The 26,975-nt window shown below is 42.2% G+C and overlaps 2 protein-coding genes across 4 annotated transcripts in view; both read left to right on the top strand.

The window, feature by feature from the left end:
• Positions 1 to 6,262, top strand: part of erlec1 (endoplasmic reticulum lectin 1) — a 462,586-nt gene extending 456,324 nt beyond the window's left edge. Inside the window, exon 14 of the mRNA XM_062968854.1 lies at positions 5,975 to 6,262. Coding sequence (XP_062824924.1) covers positions 5,975 to 6,016 — 42 coding nt within the window. The 3' untranslated portion in view covers positions 6,017 to 6,262. The remainder of the gene's footprint in view (positions 1 to 5,974) is intronic.
• Positions 1 to 26,975, top strand: part of sptbn1 (spectrin beta, non-erythrocytic 1) — a 250,501-nt gene that overhangs the window by 76,723 nt on the left and 146,803 nt on the right. The gene's annotated exons all lie outside the window — the stretch shown is intronic.

Here is a 26,975-nt window from a genome sequence, read left to right as displayed (position 1 = left end):
AGAAGTTTCCAAAAGAAAAAAGTAAAAGTTAAAAAGGTTTCCTTGGTCTCAGCTGTTAATGACCATGCAATTTATCTATCTTGATTTATTAGGTTGTTTCATTTCTTTGTGCAACAGGATCTACGTGAACAGAGCATGTTTGTGTAGCAAAGCCAAGCCTGAGAAATTTCCTTTTTTGTGGACTACAGCTTGCAGAATCTGCTAGCCAGCTGCCTCCCATGCCTCATTCCTGCCTGCTTTGCTGTCTAGGAGATCCTGGGAGTTATAGTCCCAAAAAGAGAAACCAAGCTTGAGCTGGGAGCATTTATATCCGTATCTGAAGCAAAGTTCTCTTTGCAACTTTGGGGGCAATGCCCTGTGGAGGAGTTTCATCACATTCTGTCAATGATTCCCCAAATCTCATGATAGCATACCAACATTCCTGACCTCTGAACAATAAGCCTTAGCCGCATTAGAAAGGGAGGGAAGGTAACTGGAGTCTCCACTGCTAGTTTGCAAGAGGAGACCGTGGATGAAATGACACAAACCTGTCTGCTACTGACACATACAGAGAGAGAGAGAGAGACATACATTTGCCAAAGGGAAATAGGCAAGTCTTGCTTAAGGGTGGGGAGAAATATTTTGTGGGATGGTTAAGGATCAAGTCACTACCATTAAAGGATCCAGGGTTGTAGGAACCAGCAATATATTGATTCAGACCATTGGTCTGTTAGTACAGCCTTGTAAACTCAGGGCCCTTCCACATAGTCATATAATCCAGAATATCAAGACAGAAAATCCAACAGTATCTGCTTTGAACTGGGTAATCTGAATCCACACTATCATGTATTCTACTTCAAAGCAGATAATGTGGGATTTTATTCAGCAGTGTGGAAGGAGCCGCAGATTGCCAGCAAGGGCTTCTCCATGATTTCTGAGGGCATTCCTTCCTGGCCACACACTGATATGTATTGTATTCTCAAGAGCCTAACATTTACTTCTTTGTCAGAACCCTGCTACTAGAGCCTGGATGTGGCTCTGAGTTTCAGGGTCACTGACATTGATAAGACACCTGCGTCCCAGGACTCGGAGGAGAAACGGCTGATGGACTTGGCGGGGAATTTGCGCGGGGTTTTACTGAGCGGGAAGAGACTGTTCAAATGAGGGGGAGGGTATATAAAGGAGGGTTGGCCGGAGCCTCCCATTCTTGGCTTTTCTGATGTTCATGTTTCCTACAGTAAAAGTTCCTGGTGATACCACAGAGAGTCTCGTGTGTTCATTCAGGAGCGGCTGTGGTGAGCTGACACTAAGCCAAGAATACGGACACCATCCCGCTGTAGCGGTGAGGTGTAACATGCAAGTGGAGGATGAAGAGCTCTTGGGCGCCGGAGGAGGAAGGTCGGAAAGAGCCACTCCCGAGACGGACGCTGAGTTCCACCAGCTGGCGGCCCTGGCGTCATCCACCGCTTATGCCCAGCCAAATGGGGTAACCCAGAGGCGCGGAGTGGTGCGGGGAGATAGCACCGGAGGAGAGGAAGGTTCACCTTCCCCAGGCCCGCAAAAGATGGTGTTTCTGGAGGAGAGGATGTCGGCGATGGAGACCACCCTGGCAGTGATGTCGAGGGCGATGGAGCGCCTGGCGGTTTTGGCGGAGCCGGAGCGAGGAAGGGAACTCCGGGCTAGCTCAATGTGGGACGTGAGCATGGGAAGCAGCCAGGGCTTTGCAGACCTCCCAGCACCGAAGGGAAGGGAAATGCGAAAGGAGCCCGGTGCCCGGCCCAAGATCCAAACGAGCCTGACGCGGGTGGAGGAGAGTGACGACGAAGGGGAAAAGCCTCCGAGAATCCCGGCTACGCTCCCAACTGAGACCCTGGTGCCCCTGGCGAATGCCGGGCGTGGCACAGGACAAAGGGAAGCAGCAGCGGGGCCCACTGGCCCGCAAGGGGGCTTGCGACGGGCGGAGAATTGGGGATTGCCACCACAGGGACCCCTACCGAGACGAGAGGAACTAAGGATCGAGTTTGGGGGAGAGTCCTCTGAACTGGATTTTTTCCTGACCACGGTGAGGGGCTATATGGAGGACAATGCCCACACTTTTAGAACGGAATCCAGCCGGGTACGGGCCATTGGTGCAGTGTTGAAGAGGGGAGCGGCCAGCTGGTACGTTCAACTACACGCGCGGCGCGACCCATGTCTGGGGTCACTCCGACGCTTTATGGGGGCCCTGGAGACCCGTTTCCGAGATCCACTGGAGCAGATCCGGGCGAGGGAGGAGTTGAAGACCGTCTCCCAGGGGCAGAGGTCGGTATCTGAGTATGCGGAGGAGTTCCAATGCCTCGCTGAAAAGGTGCCGGAATGGTCTGCAGTGACAAAGATAGAACTCTTCAAAGAGGGGCTCAGGCGGGAGATCCTCTCCTGGGCGGTGCATCGTGATGAGCCTGACACACTGCGCGGATGGATTCAGCTGGCGGGGCGCATCGAGACATCGCTGGCCCAGGCGAGGAGGCACCGAGGAGGGCTACAGCAGCGGCCGCAGATGAAAGAGGGGAGCCGGAAGGAGGGATCAACCCCAGCCGGGAGGAGAACGGAGCCGACAGGGAACGTGAGCACCAGCAGGAGGGGCTGCTTCGTGTGCGGCCGTTTGGGCCACAGGGCTGCCGAGTGCTGGCAGAGAAAAGGGGAAGGCGGAGGCCCGCCCAAACCAAGAGCCGTGGCAGGGAAACGCGCCGAGGAAGAACCACCGATGAGGCACCACTCGGGGGGGTTGGTAAGTCAGGACAAAGCCATGATAGTGGTCCCCATTCAGCTGGAAAGTGGCAGCAAACAAGCAACCTGCAAAGCATTTGTGGATTGTGGATGTTCCAGGAACATCATCTCCCCTGAATTAGCCGAGGGATTGGGATGCGAAAGAACGAACCTAGAATCCCCAATAGCTTTTTCGCAGTTGGACGGATCCACAGCCTCGGGATCATTAGCTAAGTACAGTGCCGAAGATGTAAAGTGTAAGATAGGGAGTTGGGAAGGAAAGGTGTCATTTGTGATATCACAAATAGCCAGCTATAATGTTATACTAGGCATGCCATGGCTGGGGCAGGCCAACCCGCAAATCAACTGGGAGGATAAGAGCATGATCTTCAGGATGAAGTTGGAAGGAGGGAGCCAGGAAGTGGAAAGGGAGCCGGGGAAAAGGGGGGAGGAAGACTCTATCAGGATAGCAGAACTGGCAGATAAATTACCCCCAGAGTATCGGGATTTTGTGGACGTATTTGATGAGAAGGAAGCAGACAGTTTCCCACCGAAGCGGAGAGTTGAAGTGAAGATAGAGCTAGTCCCAGGAGCAGAGCTTCCTAAGGCAAAAATATACCCAATGTCGGCTAGGGAAAAGGAGGAACTGAGAAAATACATTGATAAAAACCTAGCGAGGGGTTTCATAGAGCCTTCAAATTCCCCTCTAGGGGCGCCTGTGTTGTTCAGGCGCAAAAAGGACCAAACGCTGAGGCTCTGCATTGACTACAGGGGCCTGAATGCAATCAGTTCTGGAAATAAATACCCCCTACCTTTAGTGAAGGACTTGATCGCCCAGTTATCGGAGGGACAGATATTCACTAAATTGGACTTAATTGAAGCGTACCATAAATTGCAGATCAAACCAGAGGACAGGTGGAAGACGGCCTTCTCCTGTGCATTCGGATTATTCAATTATCGTGTGCTCCCTTTCGGTTTGTGCGGCGGAGGCGCCGCGTTCATGCAATTAATCAACGAAGTGTTGCATCCATTGTTGTACAAGGGAGTCTTTGTTTTTTTAGATGACATATTGTTAGTATCTCGGACTAAGGAGCAACACATAGAACTAGTCAGGGAAGTCCTGCAAAAGTTGAGAGAAGCAAAACTGTATGCGAAGCTTGCCAAGTGCGAGTTCAATAAAGACCAGATAGACTTTCTGGGGTATAGGATTTCCTCCCGGGGAGTGGCGATGGACCCTGCGAAGGTAGAAGACGTGAGGGGGTGGGAAGCCCCCAAAACACGGAAGCAGCTGCAATCCTTCCTAGGGTTCGCAAACTTCTATAGAACATTTATCAAGGACTTTGCGCGCCTCACTTTGCCATTAACGGATTTGTTAAAGACTAAAGGTAGGGGAGAAACAGCCAAAGTGAAGGCCCCAGGGGCCAAACTGGCCTGGACAATAGAATGCCAGGAAGCTTTCGAAGCCCTTAAAAAGCGTTTTACTGAGGAGCCTGTCCTACAGCACCCTGATATGTCTAAAGCTTTTGTATTACATTGCGATGCGTCAGACCGGGCATATGGGGCAGTTCTGCTACAGAAAGACGAGGGGGGGAACCTGAAGCCATGTGGCTATCTGTCAAAAAAGTTTAGCGATACAGAAAAAAACTGGCCGATTTGGGAGAGAGAAGCCTTAGCGATTCTAAAAGCACTAGAGTGCTGGAGACACTTTCTGGAAGGAAGTGGAACACCGTTTGAGGTGTGGACTGACCATAGAAATTTACAGTATCTAAGATCCCCTCGTAAACTATCAGCGAAGCAAATTAGATGGGCCCAATATTTCAGCCGTTTTGATTTCAGACTCAGATTCTTCCAGGGGAAACATAATATACTCGCTGACGCTCTCTCTCGGATGCCTCAGCACGGGGGAGGAATTCAGGAATCTGAAGGGAGTATTTTTCTTGATAAGCAATGGGGCCTGGCAGTACTAACTCGAGCACAAGCGGCCAAAGAAAACAAACGTACTGCCATTTCCACGGGGGGAGGAGAAATATGGGAGGAAGAGTTGAAGCGAGCGTATGGAATGGACAAATGGTTACAAACAAACAAAGAAAAGGGAGAATTGTGTGGGGATTTGGTGTTTGTAAATAAGAAATTGTATATTCCTGAATGTTTAAGACGAGAAATGTTAAGGAAGTACCATGATAACAAGGGTGCGGGTCATCTAGGCCCCACCAGGACTATTAAACTGTTGGCCAAACAATGCTGGTGGCCCGGAATGAGGAAAGACGCCAGGGGATACGTCACGCAGTGTGAATTATGTGCAGAGGGAAAAACACCACCGGGGAAGCCCCAGGGGCTATTGCAGAAGGTGGTGGAGCCCATGAGGCCATGGGAATGCGTAGCCATGGATTTTGTAGGCGAACTACCCCCCAGCAGAGGCCACAGATACATTTGGACAATATTGGACCTATTCTCAAAACAGGCACACTTTGTGGCTCTGCCAAAACTCCCTTCAGCTGAAAAACTTGCTGATTTGTATGTGAAGCATGTATATCGCCTACATGGGTGTCCCGACAAGATAATTAGTGACCGGGGAGTCCAATTTACTGCAAAATTTTGGGGAAAATTCTTACAGCTGTTAGGAGCAGAAAGGAACCTGAGCTCGGCCTTTCATCCCGCGACCAACGGGGGGGTCGAACGTACCCAACAGACACTGTGCCAATTCTTAAGGATGTACACCAATTATAGACAGGATGATTGGGCGGACCTTCTTCCGTTTGCTGAGATGGCTTTTAACGGGGCCGTACATTCGGCCACAGGTCGTGCCCCATTCGAAATAGTATACGGACAGGAGGTGGCACCTTTCCCCAGGCTACCCGAGTGGAAGGAAGGGGAGGGCCAGACCGACGAGGAATGGCCGGCCAAAATCAAGCAAGGGTGGCAAACCGTGGTAGAGGCATTGCGGGAAACACAAAAGAAGTACAAGCTCTTTGCGGATCGTAGGCGCCGAGAGGGGGACAAATTGGGCGAAGGAGATCTGGTTTGGCTGAGCACAAAAAACCTGAAATTGGGGTTCCCATCCAAGAAATTGGCTCCACGCTATATAGGGCCATTCAGGGTAGCAAAAAGAATAAACGAAGTGACCTATGAGCTGAGGCTACCAAAGGACCTAGGAAAGGTACACCCGGTATTCCATTGCAGCCTGTTAAAAAAGTATAAAGGAACTCTGGACAGCGGAGAACAATAGTTGTGTTTAATCTTTTCCTTCCAGGACGAAGGGGAGGAGGACGCCATGTCAGAACCCTGCTACTAGAGCCTGGATGTGGCTCTGAGTTTCAGGGTCACTGACATTGATAAGACACCTGCGTCCCAGGACTCGGAGGAGAAACGGCTGATGGACTTGGCGGGGAATTTGCGCGGGGTTTTACTGAGCGGGAAGAGACTGTTCAAATGAGGGGGAGGGTATATAAAGGAGGGTTGGCCGGAGCCTCCCATTCTTGGCTTTTCTGATGTTCATGTTTCCTACAGTAAAAGTTCCTGGTGATACCACAGAGAGTCTCGTGTGTTCATTCAGGAGCGGCTGTGGTGAGCTGACACTTCTTTACACCCAGCAGGAAAATGCTGTGATTTTATATAATTAACACTAACAGGAATCCCATCAAAGCCAAATGGATGGCTCCATTGACTTTGGGTGCCTGCTTCATGTCCTGAGTGAGCGATAAATAATATACTCGAACCAATCACTTAAGAGATACGCAATACAGTGTGGGTGATTCAATTATTTATCTGCTCTAAAAGAGGCACCCATTTCAGTGCTTTGAGAAGCTGGTGAAAGATTTGATACGATGCTAAATTTAGAACTGTGTCTGACTTCCTCGTGAAAATTACTGCTTTTTTATGCGGGTAGTTGTGGCGATGGAGGTATGCCTGTGTGGTGTATGGAGAAGTAATGGTATGTGCCAAGGGGCAGTGGTCAGTTTCAAATCCTCCTGACCCCCAGCAGGCCACATTAGCAAGATCAACGGAAGTGATATTTTGGGCAAGTGCTCATTTTTGCATACAGTTTTGGGATGGGATTCTCAAATAGCATTTACATGCCAAAATGCAGCTCATAGATTGGATGGGAAAAGTTTGCCCCTGAGACCTATTTATGAGCTCCAGAGTCCCTCATCAGCATTTTTTTGGAAAATAAAAAAAACCTCAAAATAAATTTCCTTGTAAATTTTCTCTAGAAGGGCACAAGGTCATTTCTGCCATGTTTTGGGCTCTTCTGGGACTATTAAACTCAGGAGAGGCCTTTTTTTCAATCAGCAAGTGGTTTCTGGATCATCTCCAGTTGGGAGAAAGTTTCTCCTGGACTTAAGAGAGTGTCCAAAATTGAGTGAAAATGCCCCCATATCTCCTAGACAAAAGATATTTTTGGAAGATGTACATGCACAACTTTTTGTAGGACCGTATCTCTTCTCGAGGAATTTCTGTGTGACTTGTAGCCTGCAACAATTTCCCATCCCTGGTATAGAGCCTCTTAGTGGCCAAAAACGTTTTTGAGCCAATATTCAAAATACAGGGTATTTGAAAAAGAACTCCCTAGTTTTAATGTATTTATACTTAAAACTAGGGAGTTCTTTTTCAAACACCCTCTATAAGATAGGATCTTGTGGTTGGGGACTATATAAGACCTTCCCTGCAGAGCCTTGTCTGAATCCAGTGGACTGCATCCCATCTGTGGCCTAAGGTTTTCACCTTTTCATATTTTAAATTCTTCTACTCTGACAAAATCCTTGTGTTGAACCATTACAGAACCAACCTCCATACACACACTTTCCCTGGAAAGGACTGTGTACAGTTCTGGGCACTGTAGTTCAAAAAGGATGTTGACAAACTGGAAGATTTACAGATGACAGAAACCAAATGGCCAAAGTTTTGAAAAACAAATTCGAAGAGGAATGCTGTCTAGCTTGGAGGAATCCAGATTGAAAGCTTCTGAAGGGTGGACCGAGCTTGTTTCCTGCTGTTTTAGAAACTAAGACACAAACCAACAGATTGCAATGTCAAAAAAGAGATTCCTTCCAAGATATTTCTGATTTTAAGAAACACTTGACAATGGAATATATTGTTGTGAAGGACTCTAAGCAGAAGTTAGATCAGACATGGGCAAACTTGGGCCCTGCAGGTGTTTTGGACTTCAACTCCCACAATTCCTAACAGCCAGTTGGCTGTTGAAGTCCAAAACATCTGGAGGGCTGAAGTTTGCCCATGCCTATGATAGATGGACATCTCTCAAGAGATGTCTTTCTCTTGAGAGATGCTTTATTCTATTCCTACGTAGGAGGAGGCTATACGAGTTTTCTTTTAGTTCTTTGAGTCTATGTTTACAGGCATTCTGATATATCCATCATATATGGGTTTTTAGAACATAAAAACTCAGTAGTGTTGATGAAAGTATGCACAAACATGCAAACATTATCTTTCCATTAGTAGTAGAAAATACATCATAATACTGTTGGGCATAACTTTTACTGCTATGGTTACTGAAAAACACAAATAATGTATTTTTTTTAATTCAGTGGTTATTGGAAATACATTTTACTGCAATAACTAAAATACCTGGGTCCTTCCTAGGTCTCCCTTGGTTGAGCACCACCAGTTTAATGAGTGAGTGGCAATATCATGTAAAATATCTGCCATGCTTTTCAGGTCTACAGGAAGGAACTTGTAAATTGGGATTTTATAGGAGGGTTGGTTCTCAAGAAAGATGGAGATTGGCCCACTTGTTTTTAGGGTGTTGTATGCATAAACATACATTACAACTGCACCGGACTAGCTGGACCAGTGGTCAGATTCAGTATAAGGCACCTTGACATGCTTATATGTGTGTACACAGACACGCATATCAAACTGCCTTAGACAGAATTTGACCACTGGTCCAGCCAGTCCGGTGCAGTTGTCTTGTGGTTGAACTGGCAAAAAATGTTGTGGAAGAAGTTTTGTTTGCTTTTAATGTTTTTATTAATGTTTTATATATGCGTTTTATTGTAAGCCGGCCTGAGTCCCCTGTTGGGTGAGAAGGGTGGGATATAAATATTGTAATAAATAAATAAATATAAATATTCATCAGGAATATTTGATTTGAGCATGGATCTTGAGCATTCTGCAAATGATGCCAGAGTTCATATACAGTGTATGTTTTTGTGTATATATGTATATGTATGTAGATAGATAGATAGATGAAATAAACAACTGCAAAATTTAGATACGGGTTGCTTTAAAAAACAAGATATTTACAGCCAACAGAGATGTCTAGAGGTTAAGTGCAAGAAGGACATCTGAAGGATTTTCTCAGTGTTAAGAGGAAACTTAACACCCAAAGCACCTGGTTTGCAGGTTTTTCTTGTTCCTTTGTATATTTAGTCAGCTGGAATCCTCTGGTTCGCTTAAATGGTGATAGCATTTTTGAGCCCAAGGTGAATCTGTCTGCAATTGCAGATATTTTAATCAGGTCTGCTGCAGCCCTCACAAAGATGTCTCTGGCATCAGAACAGAGGGTTGTAACTGAATCCAGAAAAAAAGTGTTGGGTTTTTCCATGATTCATATCTTCTGTAGTACCTCTGCTACTGTAGTCTGGTGTACCTAAAGAGGATCTATACAACCAGGGAACAAATTGGGATTTTTTTTTCTCTTTTGGACTCCTGAAAAGCCCAAGTGATTCTCATAAGTATAGAGATGATCCTGAGTAATGACTATATTTTAAAAGATATTTTAATGAGGGAGTTTCAAAGGTACATTCCCACTCTATGTGTCCAAAAGGTGTGTGAAGGTACAATGCAAACACCGCCAATGCTTTTTGGTCTCCAATAATTTTTGTTTAGCTTTGGTGAGGATATTTGGCTTTATATGAAAGGGTGAGATAGACAGGCTGAGAAAGAGTGACTGATCTAAGATCACAAGGTGAGTTTGATGGATTTTCCAAATTCCAGTCCAATATTATAATATACACAATATGAGTTCTCATTATTATTTTAAATTACTTATATCTAAGCAAGACCAAAAGGGTGAATCCACCACACTCTAGTGAGTCAGATATCAAGCTTTAAAGAAAATATTTTTGTTTGCTTCCATTCTTAATTATGGCAGACACAAAGGTAAATCTCTCAGCAAAAGCAAAAATTTGGACTGCCAATTAATATCAGGTCCTGTAGGACATATTTCAGAAGAAGAAATTGGCAAAACCACTTCTGAAGATTCCTTGCTTAAGAAACCCCTATGAAATACATGGAGTTGCCATAAGTTGACAGGCAATTTGAATATGTATACACCTGGACACAGCCAAGCTTTAATAAATGGAGAATGGACCTTGACCTCATTAAAGCATGTTGCAAGTGGAATGGAATATAAAAGCATAATTGGCTTCGAACTCTGGAAATTTTGAAGAATGTGTCTGGTTTTTCTTTTGTTAATGCCTTAGCTTACATAAATCCACTGGGAAGTGCGCAAATGCATTGTGAAAAGTGCATCCAAAAATATCTGGGATAGGTCACCAAGAAGGACAATAACATAACTTAAACCTAAATGTAAATCACCTGTTTTTATTAGTCTCAGGCCCCTTCTACACGGCCATATAATCCAAATGATCAAAGCAGATAACCCACATTACATGCTTTGAACTGGATTAGATGAGTCTAGGCTGCCATATAATTCAGTTCAAATCAGATAATCTGGATTTTATATGGCAGTGTAGAAGGGGTCTCAGTCTTCCTTGAGAAATACTTTACCATAACCTTTATTCAGTTGTTAATTCCAACTAGAGTAACTTCATTAAACAAATAGGAAATTGGCACACTCTGCAACATTTCACAGATAAAAAAATTGGGAGAGATGTGAACAAGTGACATCGCAGCATGGTCAAAATGGCCAACTTTATTAATAAGGAAGAATGGACAAGGCTGCAGCAGTTTGCTTTTGCCTGAATCTACTGGGAAAAATGAGATTCTGCCTTTTCCTCTCCTTTCTTACTGAATGTATTGAGTACAAACTACTATTGCACTCTTAATTCAGTTTGTTCCATGGAAGTAAACTGAGGAGAAAGGGAGAAACTGTAAGAAAGAGAGAGAGGGGAGTTCTTGATGATTCTGGATGAATGGATTTTAATCTTGGACATTCTTAAAATTTATATAATGTGATTTTATTTTGTAATGGTATCTGTTTTATATGAACTGCTGTTTTGTAGATTGTTTTATATGAATTGTTGTTTTTACATTGTTTTTAGGCATCGAATCTTTGCCTATTTACTGTAAGCCGCTTTGAGTCTCCTTGGAGAGAAAGGCGGGGTAAAAGTGATGTAAATAAATAAATAAAATAAATAATTTTTTGGATGCCTAAACTTCATTTCGCAAAGTTTTAAATGATTGCAATGCTAAATATGTAGAGTCTGAAGGAACATTTCATCAGGAGCAGAATTCTTATATGTTAGGGCAGTGCCCTCATTTTGCAATACACAAAGCAGGACCCTTTGAGTGAATGATTTTCTACTTTCAGAGGAAAAATCCTTCTGTTACTATGATTTTAGAAAGAGATCCTCTGTTGCTGGCACTCCTTTGCTGCGCTGTGCTGCTGCCTCTGAGCACATTTTACAAAAGCTGTTGTCATAATTATTCCATTTATAATAAAGCATTTACACAAGAGGCGTAGTTCAAGAAGGGAATGTTCTGCCATCTTTTTTCCTGAAATGTTCACCTAACCAGGCTCTTGCTTTTATTCATCAGAAATGGCTCTTTGAATTCCATTCTTTCTTACTTGTTGCCAGGTTACCGTATCAAAAGTATGGTAATTGCTAGCTGAGATTGCTCCAAAATAAAATCAGAAGAGGATGTCATTTTGTTAGCCTCGGAATCCAAGGCACTCAATTTCTGCTTTGAAATCTCCAGAGAAGGAGGCTCCATTGCACTCTGAGGCAGAATATTCTGAACATCTCTGACCATCTGGATGTTCTTCCTAATGTTTAGGTGGAATCTCCTTTCCTCCATTTTATAGTTTCTAGAACAACAGAAAACAAGCTTGCCCCTCCTCAATGTGACTTCCTTTCAGATATTTAAACATCATTCTCATGTTCTCTCTCATCCTTCTTTTCTCCAAGCTAAACACACTCAGCTTCCTCAGTGTTCTTCATAGGGTTTGTCCTTCTCTGGACACATTCTAATTTGACAATATCCTTCTTGAATTGCTGAATTACTGCTAAAAGTGACTTTGTATCTATTTATGTATTACTAGCTGTGCCCGGCCACGCATTGCTGTGGCTTATGGGAATCATTTGTTGGCCAGGTGGAATAGCAGTGAATAGCTTTGCAGGCTCAAAGCCTGTCTGTTTTCTTCTTATGCAAATCCTTATTTGGTGAGCTGGAATACAATGGAATAGGCTTGCTGCTTGGAAGCCTGGGTACTTGTGTTCTAGGAGAATGGTTTTTTGGCCAATTTGAATTGCGCTTAATAGCTTCGCTGCTTCAAAGCCTAGATGCTTTCTATATAGGGGCATCTTTCCTTGGGCAGGTTGAATGGGATGGAGTAGCTTTGTGGCTTCAAAACCTGAGGGTTTTCTATCTAGGGGAAATCTTGGTTGGCCATGTTGAACAGCACTGAATAGCCTTGCTGCTTGCAAGCCTGGCTGCTTTCTACCATGTGGAAATCTTGGTTGGCCAAGTTGAATAGCAATTAATAGTCTCGGCATGGCAAGTATGAATGCTGCAATTAGCTACCTTGATTAGCATTTAATGGCCTTGCAGTTTCAAAGCCTGCCTGCTTCCTGCCTGGGGGAATCCTTTGTTGGGAGGTGTTAGCTGGCCTTTGTTTGTTTGTTTGGTCAACTTTAGATTCAGTTTGGTTATTTGAGGGTGCTGATTTAGAAAATTGCATTGGATAGACCACATCAGCTCTAGTTTCTCATACAGAACATATGCCATCCAGTAGTCGCCATCTGCTCACCTACAGAAAACTAGAGTTGGTATGGTCTATCCAATGCAATTTTCTGAATCAGCACCCCAAATAACCCCAGGAACAGGCCTAAAAATGAAGACACTCTGTGTGTGTGTGTGTGTGTGTGTGTGTGTATATATATATGGTTGGGCTGTGTTATTATCCATAGTAGTAACAGCAAGGCCGCAGACCATATTTTAGTTCTTGCAAACCACTGGTGGTTCACGGACCACAGGTTGGGAACCACTGCATTAGGAAATATCTTTCTCTTTCCTCTGTGGATTATTGTGATTTCCCCAACAGTCTGTGGACCACAGCATAAGCATCATTGGATTAGAAGACTTTAGCTAAGCTTCCCAGCTCTATAATATTGATTCTTTGATTTGTGATCAAAAATTACCTTTCCAAGTTCTGGGGCCCTTTCACAATATGCAATGATAGTATTTGATGCCACTTTAGCTTCTGTGTTTCCTATAGAATCCTAAATTTTCAGTTTAGGGAAGGTATTTAGAACTGTACCAAACTACAAACTCTAGGGCCCCTTCCACACAGATTATAAAATCCACATTGAACTGGATTATATGACAGTGTAGACTCGGATAACCTAGTTCAAAGCAGATATTGTGGATTATCTGCCTTGATATTCTGGATTATATAGATGTGTGGAAGAGCCCTACAACTCTATGTGATGGAACCACAGCAGATAAAGTGTTATAACAATGTAGTGTGGAAGAGCATCTGGTCAGGAACAGTTATGAGTTGCTTATTCCTCTTGTGTTTCCACAGTACACTGAACACATTAAAATACTTCAGATCCATAGGAAATGTAGCATTTCTTTGAAAACTGGGATCATCATCTTTCATGCTGATGATAAACAGGAATGTGTATACAGGAGGGATAGGATGTTGAAACACTTAGATCCCTGGCCAACCAGGTGCCTGGGATTTATCCAGCCTTTCAATCTTCAAAACGTGTATGCTGCATCTTGTCAGGCTTCTCAAAATTTTGTACTTAGAGGCAATTCCCAAACCACAAATATATGAAAGAGTGTAGGCGGATAAGAGTGTTTAGGAAATGTATACTTCATTTGTTTTGGCATTGCAAGCAGGTTTGGAAGGGAGGGTTTTGCTTTTGGGATTTAGAAGCATTTGAGCAAATTAGTTTACCCTTTTCCTTAATGGGTCCCTTTCCCCCAATATTTCAAGGTGCATTAAAGTGCCATGTCCTTGCAAATTTATGATGTAACTTCCAGCCAGAGTTTCACATCTAATGGTATGATCTGGCATAAACAGCATCTTGGATTTCTGAAGTCAGCCAGAGTATTTGGGCCTTAGGGGTTGCCCAAGGCAACAATGGAAGACCGGAAGGCCCTTGGCTTTGAAATGTTTTCAGGACGTTCATCCTAATGCTCAGGTGGAATCGCGTTTCCTGCAGATTTAGCAATACACTCTAGAAGCCACCCTGAAGACTTGAAAATTATCCACTTCAAAGTTATGTCTCAAAGACCTTGCGGTACAGAAGAATTATGTAATTATTTGTTTTATTTGCAGAATTATTTATGAGTCTCCCTTTGGCCCAAACAAGGACTCCCAAGTGATATGAAATGTAATAGTTAAACATTTAAACATAGCGGTAGTCTCAATTATCCCTAAATGTTCTTCAATCACGCTAATTTTTTAAAAGACAGTCTTATAGAAGAGACGTTGTATGGTTACTGTGACAGCATAATGTGTTGTTTTGTCAATATACAGATATGGAAAACATGTTGGGAAAGGGAGGGTCATATCAAAAGAGCCACACTGTTCCCAAAGAATGGAATGTGGGTTGATGTAGATTCAGCAGATCTCGTCCTGCCCATCTCATGCACTCAATGGGTCTTTTCACTTATGTTGTTATGATTCTACTGCCATGGCAATATCTAGTGAAGTCTTGAGATTGGCAATTTGGGGAAGAAAATGTGGAATTCTAAGACAGAGAGCTCTAGAGTCACAGTACTACAAACTCCGGGATTCCACAAGATGTAGCCATGTCAGTTAAGATGGAACCATAGTGCACAATGGGTTAAACCCATGTGCCAGCTGAAGTATTGTCCTGAAGGTTGGTGGTTCTCATCCACGAGATAGGGTGAGCTTCCATCTGTCAGCCCTAGCTTTCCATGTGGGGATATGAGAGAAGCCTCCCAGCAGGATGGTAACATATCCAGGTGTCCCCTGGGCAGCGTCTCTGTAGACGGCCAATGCTCTCACACCAGAAGTAACTTGCAGTATGTTCTCAGTTTGCTTCTGACATGATTAAAAAGTGTGATAATTATTTATTTTTGTAACAGATATTGAGACAAAGATAGTGTTGTGTATAGTAATGATGATGATAAAAATCAGATTCATATGACCAGTCCCTCTTGTTTTCTGGCCTCTCCTGCAATGCTAGCAGTCTAATTGCCTATCTAGCACCAGTGGACCCCTACAATGTTTATCTCTTAGCAGTAGGGCTAAGCAACAGGGCCAGCCCACTTGTTAGGCAAAATGCAGAAAACACCTCAAATTGCAAGTGCTGGAAAGTGAGTGTAAGATGGTGAAGATCAGAGGTGTTTATTAGAGCACAAATGCCTCTGTAGATTAGAAGCAGCGTTTATTTGAGTTGTTCCCAACCTTTTTTTGACCAGAGACCACTTTGACCAGTGACAACTTTGACCTGTGATCACTTTCCAACATTACTACCAAAAGGGTTATAAATTAGTTTTCGGTCAACTTTAGATTCGGTTTGGTTATTTAGGGTGCTGATTCAGAAAATTGCATTGGATAGACCACATCAGCTCTAGTTTCTGATATAGAACATATGCCATCCAGTAGTTGCCATCTGCTCACCCACAGAAAACCATATTTAGAAATCTGGAGCTCATTTTGTCTATCCAATGCAATTTTCTTCATCAGCACCCCAAATAACACCAGGAACAGGCCTAAAATGAAGACACCAAGGCTCCTCCACTTCCAGGAGCCACATGGACTGTCTCCGCTGAGGGGGAGGGAAGAGGAGGAGAAGCAGCAGTCAGGGGGCTTGTTGTCATGCCTTTCGAAGATAGTCAGCCTCTCCCTTCCCAACATCCCCATTGCCTCGGGGTGATAAGGGGTTTCGTAAGCCCGGTCACTCTTGTTCCGACCTTGTAGTAACAGTGAGGCCCTGGACCATATTTTGGTTCTTGGGAACCACTGGTGGTCCATGGACTACAGGTTGGGAACCACTGCTTTATTTGGAGCAATGATTTCAATGCCATGAACACTTTTTGCTGTTGCTGTTCTATACCATTGAAGTGGCTTTAGCTTATGGTGCCCTATGAAGGAAAAACCTTGTTATTAACACCTGTGTTCCATCCAGTTCTGCAAATGTAGAAGGATGGCTTCCTGGATTGGGTCTATCCACCTATGATATAGTCTTCTTCCTTTACTGCTGCCTTCAGCTCTACCAAGTGTTCTTTTCCAATGAATCATATTATTTTGAGAGCCATTGTGGTGCTGTGGTTGGACTATGATTCTGAATCCAACCATGGAAAATATGTGGGATACACTCTCTCAGCCTCAGAGAAAGCCAGCAGCAATCCTCCCTCTGAAAAGGTCTTGCCAAGAAAAGCTTGTGACAGAATCACCATAAGTTAGAAACAATTTAAATGCAAACAACAACATACCATGTTGTCGCATCATATGTCCAAAGCATGAAATTCTCTTTTAGTCACTTGACCTCTAGGGAGAGTTCAAACTTGATTTGATGTTTTTTTCCCTGGGAATTTTTTTGTACCTATTGATATCCATGAAATCTTATATTGCTGAAATCCTATAATGCTTAGGATAGTGTTATATTTTCACAAACAGACCTGTGCTAGCCATGATACAACATAGTAGTTGGAGTTAAATGTATGTACAACTGGACAACTCACTGGATTTGCCTTTGGTCCATTTAATTGGCCTGAGAATTGTCCTTTGGATAAACTGGGTTCATCGCTCCATGTGGGTCACAAACGTGATACATAAAGAATCGCTTTGTGCCTTAAGAGCTCCCTTAATAACCGTAGGGATTCTAAGTTACATTCCACAAATTTTATTTGATGTTGTTATTCAACAAAAACAGAGAAATGATGGGAAGCCTAAAAGCCCAGAAGATGAAAATGAGGACCACATGAGCGTCTCATGACCATGTCAACATGCCGTGATGAATACTAAGAACATAAACAAATCTTAGCCTTGAAGCAATCCTGAACTAAATGAACTTTGCTAGATCATGTTTCAACACCACCTCCAACTGGAACCTATCTGGGAATGAAACTCTAGTTCTGAGATTTCCCGCATTTTACATAGTTTCAGGTTTTTTCCATGCTTTCAATGTGGGGTAACACTCCATTTCAGAGGAGTGGCAAATCTGGTCTGTGTTTTAGTTACTTCATAAAAGTATTCTAGTTGCCCACTTATTTTGGTGATAGAATTCACAGCTTGGATAGATTTTTTTAAAAGTTTGGACTAAAACCTAGAATGAACATGGCAGCTCACTGACACACAGTGCCAGTACTATCATTGTTGCTGTGTACAAGTTGCTTCTGATTTATGGCAGACCTAAAGCAAACCTATCACAGGAGATTCTGGGACTGGGAGTGTGTGATCTGCCCAGTAGTACCCAGTGGGCTTCCATGACCGAGCAGCAATTCAGTTCAATCCCACAACTGCACATAATTCAGTTGTAAAGGAGCATTGCCTACATTTCTATAAGGCCAGTATGCTTCTGGATATCATTTATTGAGGAACACTAGCACAGAGCTTGGAAATGTTACTTTTTTGGACTACGACTCATTGAACCCTCCAGCAGCATAACTGCTGGCTACAGTGTCTGGATGTTTATGGAAGCTGCCATCTGAAGAAAAAAAAGGAATGTTTCTCAGCACCATCAGGATATTGTGTACAAATATTTATGACTTCAGGGTGCCTGTTGACTTATGACAACTCCATGAATTTCATAGTCAAGGAATACTGACAGGTGGGATTGCCATTGCCTTCCTCTGAAATGTATCTTACAACACCTGGTATACCTTGGCAACCTCCCTTCAAAGTATAGTATTATTATATTAACTTAACATCTTGTTTGTGGTTCTTTCCATAACTCACTGGTTGGCCTCTATGCAAACTGAATGATGAACTAGAGAGGTCTTTGCTTTGAAGCAGCAGGACTCTTTTTTCTGTTCGCATATATGCAGAGTGGATGGAGACTTAACTTCTGTAGTGGGGTCTTCTTGCAAAACATAGTCTCTACTCACATGGATTGGCTTTTCTCTCTTCCTTTAAGCCACCAATCATTGTTTTTTTTTTCAAATAAGGTATTAGCGAAGCCACTTCTGAACATTCCTTGCTTAAGAAACCCTTATGAATTTCATGGGGTCACCATAAGTTGATAGGTGACTTGAAAGTATACACACATGTTCCTTTTAATGAGTTTTAAGTATCTGGCCAATGCCACTAACTAATGTTTGGGAGGAAAAGAGATGTCTGGAATATTTGCTTTTATTCTTAATGGAGTTTCTCTTTCTGCCGTTTCACCTGTCCTTGAGTGTAATGCAGCGTTAAAGCTTGCATAGCAACACTTGTTTGCCAAGGGTGGGGTGCTGGCAATTTGAATGGATATGCCTGCAGGTGTTGTGCGTTGCAGGCTTACTGTTGATTCAGTGCAGTGTAAATGAAATGTAACAGTGGCCACAATTAAGAACACGGAGGAATCAGTAGCACAGATGAAGAAAGCCTTAGTAGAGGAGCCAGTTATGTTTACCAGACGTTTAAACTGAGGTCAAATCAGTAGTACCATCTTATGTCCTGACAGAAGAATTCTTGAATCATTATGTACCAGGTGCATCCAAATATTGTACTACTGCTGTTTTTTTCCTACCCACCTCTATATGAGGTGGGATACAACACAATTAAATTGCATTGATAAAAACATAAAATAATTACAGCACATAATAGTATATTAGAAGACATAGACATAAGATCAAAACAAATCAAAGTAAGTCATACTAATAAAATGCCACTTTAAAATTCATAGTTTAAAGTTGATTGTGTGGGCCTGCTGGAAGATATCCAGATAGTTAGGCTTGTCAGTGTTGTAACCCGCCTTGAGCTGTGAGGAGAGGCAGATAAGAAATATAATAATAATATATTTCAATACATTGCAAGGAAACCAACGAAACCATTGATCATATCCTCAGCTGCTGTAAGAAAATTGCACAGACAGACTACAACAGAGGCACAACCATGTGGCCCAAATGATTCATTGGAACTTATGCCTCAAGTACCACCTCCCAGCAGTAAAGAACTGGTGGGATCACAAACCTGCAAAAGTATTGGAAAATGAACACGCAAAGATACTGTGGGACTTCCAAATCTAGACTGACAAAGTTCTGGAACACAACACACCAGACATCACAGTTGTGGAAAAGAAAAAGGTTTGGATCATTGATGTCGCCATCCCAGGTGACAGTCGCATTGATGAAAAACAACAGGAAAAACTCAGCCGCTATCAGGACCTCACGATTGAACTTCAAAGACTCTGGCAGAAACCAGTGCAGGTGGTCCCGGTGGTGATCGGCACACTGGGTGCCGTGCCAAAAGATCTCAGCCAGCATTTGGAAACAATAGACATTGACAAAATTAGGATCTGCCAACTGCAAAAGGCCACCCTACTGGGATCTGCACACATCATCCGAAAATACATCACACAGTCCTAGACACTTGGGAAGTGTTCGACTTGTGATTTTGTGATATTAAATCCAGCATATCTATCTTGTTTGCTGTGTCATACTTAGAATAATAATAATAATAATTAGGAGCCATGGTGGCGCAATGGGTTAAATCCTTGTGCTGGCTGAACTGCTGACCTGAATGTTGACGGTTCGAATCTGCGAGATGGGGTGAGCTCCCCGCTTCCCATGCGGGGACATGAGAGTAGCCTCCCACAGGATGGTAACACATCAGGGTGTCCCCTGGCCTACGTCTTTGTAAATGGCCAGTTCTCTCACATCTGAAGCAACTTACAGTATGTTCTCAATTCTCTTCTGACATGATAAAAATGATTATTATTATCACGGACATGACAAAATTATAAAATTAGGAAAACAGGGAAGCAGGTAAACATTTTCTGCATTTTGTTAGAATGAAACTGATGACCAGTACGATCAGAACAGACAAAATGAAGCATTTCTTCACACTGAACAAAACCTTTTTGTGGAATCATTAATGAAGCCAATGGGGCCTTCATATATTCTTAACCAAGGAGAAAACGCAAATGAAAATGCCACATTCTTTATAACCCTATCCATCATATGCTGGATGCAGAATTTACATTCTTGGCTCTTGTCTGCTTTTAAATGGGAAAATTGAGAACTGGTTTTTTTAATGCACTGATGGGATACTGTCGCAGCATTTTCCATCTATTTCAGAGACAGCTGGCAGGGCAAAGATTATCAGGAAAGGGTTTTAGAGAAAACACAGGGTTTTTCTTTACTGCAATCAGAACATTGCTCCACAAATGCACTATCTGGCCTTCAGCAGAGGTACGTCCAGAGCTGAGTGCTTTAGAAGAAGCTGTAACTCTCCATTAGCACTGGAGCATAAAGACCTGCTCAAAAACGATGCAACAGCAAAGAAAAAATTGAGATTGTTATCAGCTCTTTCCTGCATGCAAAGTATTTTGTAAAGCACATGACTATGTTTCTGCTCCACATCTATAGCAGAAAGAGATTTCTTATAAAAATCAGAGGGATTGATGTCTGAATAAATAGGCTTTGTGTACTTTATGGCTAAGGAGCATATGGCTTTCTGGATGATGGTGGGCTGCAATCTTCATGGCCACCCACTACTGGTGATACTGGCTAGGACTGGTGTTAGTTCTGCTAGAATCCTAGAACCGTGGATTTGGAAGGAACCACAAGGACTATCTACTTCAGTGATTCCCAAACTCTAGTATTCTAGGTGTTTTAGACCATCTCCCCAAAGCCTCAACTGTTTTGATGAATGATCTGGGAGCTGAGCTCCAAACACCTGGAAGACCACAGTTTGGGAAACTCTCATCTAGTCCAACTCCACGGCAGAAGTATACAACGAAAACACTTCTGAAAAATGCTCAACCAGCCCTAAAAAAGAGCCCACCATCCTCCAAAGTAGTCTATTCCACTGTTAAACAACTGTTACAGTCAGAAAAGTCTTCCTAAACTTGAGGTGGAGTTTCTTTTCTTTTAATTCGAATGCAACCATGGCCCAAGTGTGTTTGGAAAGCCACATGTTCCCCAGTTCATTGTAATACTCGAAATCAAAAACTGTGCAAAATTGTAATCCTGTTTTTGGAATCTGATTTTAATTTCTCAGCAGTGAGCAGTCTTAAGTACAGCATTACATTTGATGCCTTTAATCAGTGTTTATCCATGAAATATAAAGAATGGCCGCAATTAACTGAAACCACGTTTCAAAAATTCACAAACAGGCAGCCTTCTTGTTACATTTAGTCTTCTGATGAGGATGTGCCATGTTTGTGATGAATTCACACATCCTACAGAGAGCGGCTTACTTAGCAAATGCCCCTTTTCTCTTGTTTCCAAGCAAGTGGGCATGCATGATGCGAAGCAATCAGCATTACATGCCATGCTGTCACTTCTACAAAAATTAGCTTCACATTTGTCGCCTGACTTTTTAAAAATGGTAAAACCTACCAAAGCCAAACAAAGGCAACATTTTGCAATTGCTAAAGAGGGAGGAAGGAGGAGGAGGAAGAAGAGGAGGAGGCAAACACTCTGACTCATCTAAAATGAATTTTGGAATACAAGGAATAATGCTGGCGCAAACAGAATCCACAACTTTTTTGAAGGCAAGCATATAATAGTGGGCGCAATCGGAAGTGATCTCTGCAGGACAAGCATTGGGAACTTTTGCCTTTACTGATGTTGTTGGACTCCATCTCCCCCCACCATCCTTCACCACTGGGTATGCTGGCTAGGGTTCATGAAAGTTTCAACCAGCAACATTTGGAAGAACAGAAGTTCCCCATTGTCACTTCTCAGTCCCTGAAAACCATGTGATATGGTAATCTTAGGGTTGTCATGAGATAATCATATCACATGGTTTTCAGGGACTGAAACTGTGTCTCGCCCATGGATATTGGGCACATCATTGTTAGCTTCCCATGGCACTATGACCCTCTCAATCCTTTGGTGAACAGTGAATGTATTTTTTCCAGAGTCCCTTACATTGAGTGATAACAGTGTTCTGTAGATACAAATGACCCCACTTATTGTTGTTGTTATTTGCCATTAAATCAACTTTGACTCAAGATAACCCTATGATCAAGCTCTGCTCCAAGCCTTGCTCAGGTCTTGCACAGTGAGGATCATGACTTCCTTTACTGAGTCAATCCACCTGTAATAACGTTTCTGAATTTTCTTACTGCCTTCCACTTTTCCCAGCATTATTATCTTTTTCATTGAGCCTTTTCTTGGCATAGCCAAAGTGCGACAATTTCAGGTTAGTATCTTTGTTTCAAAGTGAAATTCAAACTTGATTTGCTGCAGGACCAATTTATTGGTCTTTTTAGCAGCTCATGGTACTGGTAGAGCCTGCCTCCTTTCTATGTTACAAATGAACTGGTTCTATTTCAAAGTCGTATACCCAAGGAGATCATTGTTATTAATTGGTGCCTCCCATGTTGTGTGTGTTTTTGTTTCAGTCCACTTTAGCCCATACTTTAAAGTATTGGTTCCCAACCTTTGTGCCCCCAGGTATTTTGGACTTCAACCTTCAGAAATCCCAGCCAGCTTACCAGCAGTTAGGAACTGTGGGAGCTGAAGTCCAAAATACCCGGAGACCCAAAAGTTGGGAACCACTGCTTTAAAGGCTTTATCTAGGTTAGTGGTTCTCAACCTGTGGGTCCTCAGATGTTTTGGTCTTCAGCTCCCAGAAGTCCTAACAGCTGGCAAACTGGCTGGGATTTCTGGGAGTTGTAGGCCAAAACACCTGAGGACCCACACGTTGAGAACCACTGACCTAGGTGTTGCGTCTGCTTTGGAAATAGGGTTTAGCACCTTGGATAGTTCTTTTAAAGTACATGCTAAAACCCAGAGTATATTCACTGTCTCTCAGTGACATGAGTTCTATCAGCCACCATTTAAAGCTTGGGTTTTTATTTATTTATTTATTTATTTCCAATATTTATATCCCGCCCTTCTCACCCGAAGGGACTCAGGGTGGCTTACAACACTGGCACAATTAGATACCTATACAAAATCAATCAACAGTACATAAAATCAGTTAAAAACAATTAAATGCAATATAAAATTACAGTATATAAATTTAAAAAATATATATGCTCACATCTGTTCAGCCGAAAACTTCATGCCTTATCCATAGGTCAGTCTGTGTCATCGTTTATTCGTTAAAAAGCTTGGGCACATAGCCATGTTTTTAGGGCTCTTCTAAAAAAAACCCTCTCATTCTGTAATAAGTTTCATTATGCCCTGGCTTGATCTTTTAGTGATTGAGTCATCAGGACTTCTCTAACTGAATTAATGCCCAAACTCATATTATAGATATATATTATGACTGCAGGATTTTGGACCTGTCCAGTCTCCAAATGTATTACACTATTGTATACACATTGCAGTTGATGATCATTGGCTTCCATACCAAGGAATCTTCTTTGGGTTTTAGTCTGAACTTTAAAGGAGCTATCCAGGTTGCTGAACTTGTGTCAGGTGTAGACTAAAACTCAAGAGAGGAAATTGTCAGGTGCCTGTGTGTCCTCAGAGCACTTTTCAGTGGAGTCATGTTTCTTTCTTTTGGCTGTGAGTCATTGACTACTAATGAATTAAGCGATGTACAGTTGCCTTGGTACTAGTTGCTCCTGTAAACTTAATACAGCTTCACCGCTGAGCTTCCTGCTACTACTCCATCATTGGATGATGCAACAACCTTGAGGTTTTTCTTACTTTTGTATATTTGGATGTCCTTCTGCTCTGATGCCTGGGGAAGATAACATTTGTAGGTGCGACTCCCCCATTTCTGTATATACTATTCTTAAAAACGTGCACACATTGTGCATTAAACCTGTCATGGATATAAATCCCCTTCAGGCACATAATAATAATAATAATAATAATAATAATAATAATAATAATAATAATAATTCATTGGAACTTATGCCTCAAGTACCGCCTCCCAGCAGCAAAGAACTGGTGGGATCACAAACCTTCCAAAGTACTGGAAAATGAGCACGCAAAGATACTGTAGGACTTCCGAATCCAGACTGACAAAGTTCTGGAACACAACACACCAGACATCACAGTTGTGGAAAAGAAAAAGGTTTGGATCATTGATGTCGCCATCCCAGGTGACAGTCGCATTGACGAAAAACAACAGGAAAAACTCAGCCGCTATCAGGACCTCAAGATTGAACTTCAAAGACTCTGGCAGAAACCAGTGCAGGTGGTCCCAGTGGTGATCGGCACATTGGGTGCCGTGCCAAAAGATCTCAGCCGGCATTTGGAAACAATAGGCATTGACAAAATTACAATCTTCCAACTGCAAAAGGCCACCCTACTGGGATCCGCACGCATCATCCGAAAATACATCACACAGTCCTAGACACTTGGGAAGTGTTCGACTTGTGATTTTGTGATACGAAATCCAGCATATCTATCTTGTTTGCTTTGTCATAATAAAATAATAATATTTTTATTCTTGTACCCCGCCTCTATCTCCCCGTAGGGACTCAGGGCGGCTTACAAATGCAAAACCAGTATACATACATAAAACATCAAATCCCGAAAACGCACGAATGAAAATTAAAACGTCTGATTAAAATCAAACCAGACAAATAACTTTGTCAAATAAGACAAAGTTAAAACGCAGCAATAAAACATAAGGATGGGCTGATCAAAGTGCACTAAGTGAAACTAGTAAACATGGAGGAAGTTAAAAGTGCTATAAGAACATGGGGGAGAACCCAAAAGTGAGTTGAACCCTGAGGCTATATCAAAAAATTACCCATGCCGATACAACCGATCAAGGATAACCATTTGTACAAGAATTTAACATTCAAGAGGGTGGTACTTATTCAAAAGCCTGTGTTCCACATGCTTTGTGGAAGGGCCCAGTGTGCCACTGTTCGTTTAGTATCAAAGCCGTTGTAGATAGACACAGTGCCCTCGATTTTAAATTCAAAAATACACAAGCACTAATACAGCGATTACATTCTCAAGTGTCATCTCTAGGGGAGTGGGGTGGGAAACAGTGCTCAACAGCCAGAAGGAAAGAACAGTAATTACGTAAAGACATCCACGCCCCTCTTTGCAAGTGTCAAAATATTTAGCATCCCCAATTAATGGGAATCAATCCAAATTGCTGGGTGAAGGGCTTTCTCTCCCTATAGCCCTGTTTATCCTTGCAAGGCACATATGCCTAAGGATTCAAAGGCAGCCGTTTTGGTCATGGAATATTAACATGCAAAAGGATCTTGTAGTAGCGCCTTAAATGCTACAAGATTCTACAAGATCCATTTGCAAAACTAAGTGTTATTACAGGCTGAACATTCCTTACCCAGAATTCTAAAACACAGGAGACTCTCAGATGATGATTGGTAAATGACAGATAGATGCAGTTTCTGGTTGCTTGAGGGTTACTATTAAAATAGGCCTAACTAATCATATACCCCAAACTACAACATACCATAGATTCTGTATTGACCTGATGTTAAGAGGGAAATACAGGATTTAAAAGCAAATCAAGACAAATAATGATGAAATTAGAATAATAGAATTGGAAGAGGCCAGATGGGCCATCTAGTCCATCTAGTTTCCATGCAGGAAAAGCACAATCAAGGCACCCCTGACAGATGGCCATCCAGCCTCTGTTTAAAAGCTTCCAAGGAAAGAGTTTCCATCATTGAGTGACCTAACTTAATGTTATACATTTATTTTATTTTTAATTCAAAGTATTTCAATGCTTTTTATTTTTGCTGGTTGCTTGAGTTCTGATTAACTGAGATTCTACTCCACCCCAAAATCTGAAATTGTCCACCTGAGATAGCAACACCTTTGCTATCCTTAGTTCAGATGGATCAGTGTAAAAAACTTTAGTTTCATGTCCAACAGAATGAAAAAACATTGAAATAAATCACCCTCAGGCAGTGTGTATAAGGTTTGCATGAAACATAAATGTTGTGTTTAAGCCTGGATCTCATCTGGAAGATGTCTGTCTGTATGTGTAGTACAGTAGAGTCTCACTTATCCAAGGTAAATGGGCAAACCTTGGATAAGCGACTATCTTGGATAATAAGGAGGGATTAAGGAAAAGCCTATTAAACATCAAATTAAGTTATGATTTTACAAATTAAGCACCAAAACATCATGTATAAATTTGACAGAAAAAGTAGTTCAATACACAGTAATGTTAATGTTGTAGTGTATTTACGAATTTAGCACCAAAATATCATGATATATTAAAAACATTGACTTGGATAATCCAGAACCTTGGAAAAGCGAGTCTTGGATAAGTGCTGTATTATTACTCATTTTTTCTGATTTTATGTGTTTTATTGTATTTTTAAAATGTTTAAATTGTTTATTTTATTTTATTTATGTTATTACTGTTTTTGTTTTGATATTCATTGTAATTGCTTTATTCTGTTTTGTTTTGGGCATCTCCCCATGTTAGCCGCCCCGAGTCCCTTCAGGGAGATGGGGGCGGGATAGAAAAATAAAGTATTATTTTATTATGACACAGCAAACAAGATAGACATGCTGGATTTCGTATCACAAAATAACAAGTCGAACACTTCCCAAGTGTCTAGGACTGTATGATGTATTTTCAGATGATGCGTGCAGATCCCAGTAGGAGTTGTAGGCCTTTTGCAGTTGTATTATTATTATTATTATTATTATTATTATTATTATTATTATTATTATTATTATTATTATGTGAGACTCTACTGTAAATACAAGCAATCCAATGTTTGAGTTGCTGTGAGTTTTCCAGGCTGTATGGTCATGTTCCAGAAGCATCCTCTCCTGACGTTTTGCCCACATCTATGGCAAGCAACCTCAGAGGTTGTGAGGTGTATTGGAAACTAGGCAAGTGACGTTTATGTATTTGTGGAAAAATGTCCAGAGTGGGAGAAAAAACTCTTTATCTGCTTGTGGCAATTGTGAATGTTTCAATTGGCCACCTCGATTAGCATCGAATAGCCTTGCAATGGCTGGGGGAATCCTTTGTTGGGAAGTGTTAGCTGGCCCTG

This window comes from Anolis carolinensis, chromosome 1, assembly GCF_035594765.1.
Source record: "Anolis carolinensis isolate JA03-04 chromosome 1, rAnoCar3.1.pri, whole genome shotgun sequence".
In the NCBI taxonomy this organism is placed as follows: domain Eukaryota; kingdom Metazoa; phylum Chordata; class Lepidosauria; order Squamata; family Dactyloidae; genus Anolis; species Anolis carolinensis.
This window is presented reverse-complemented; position numbering and strand designations above follow the sequence as displayed.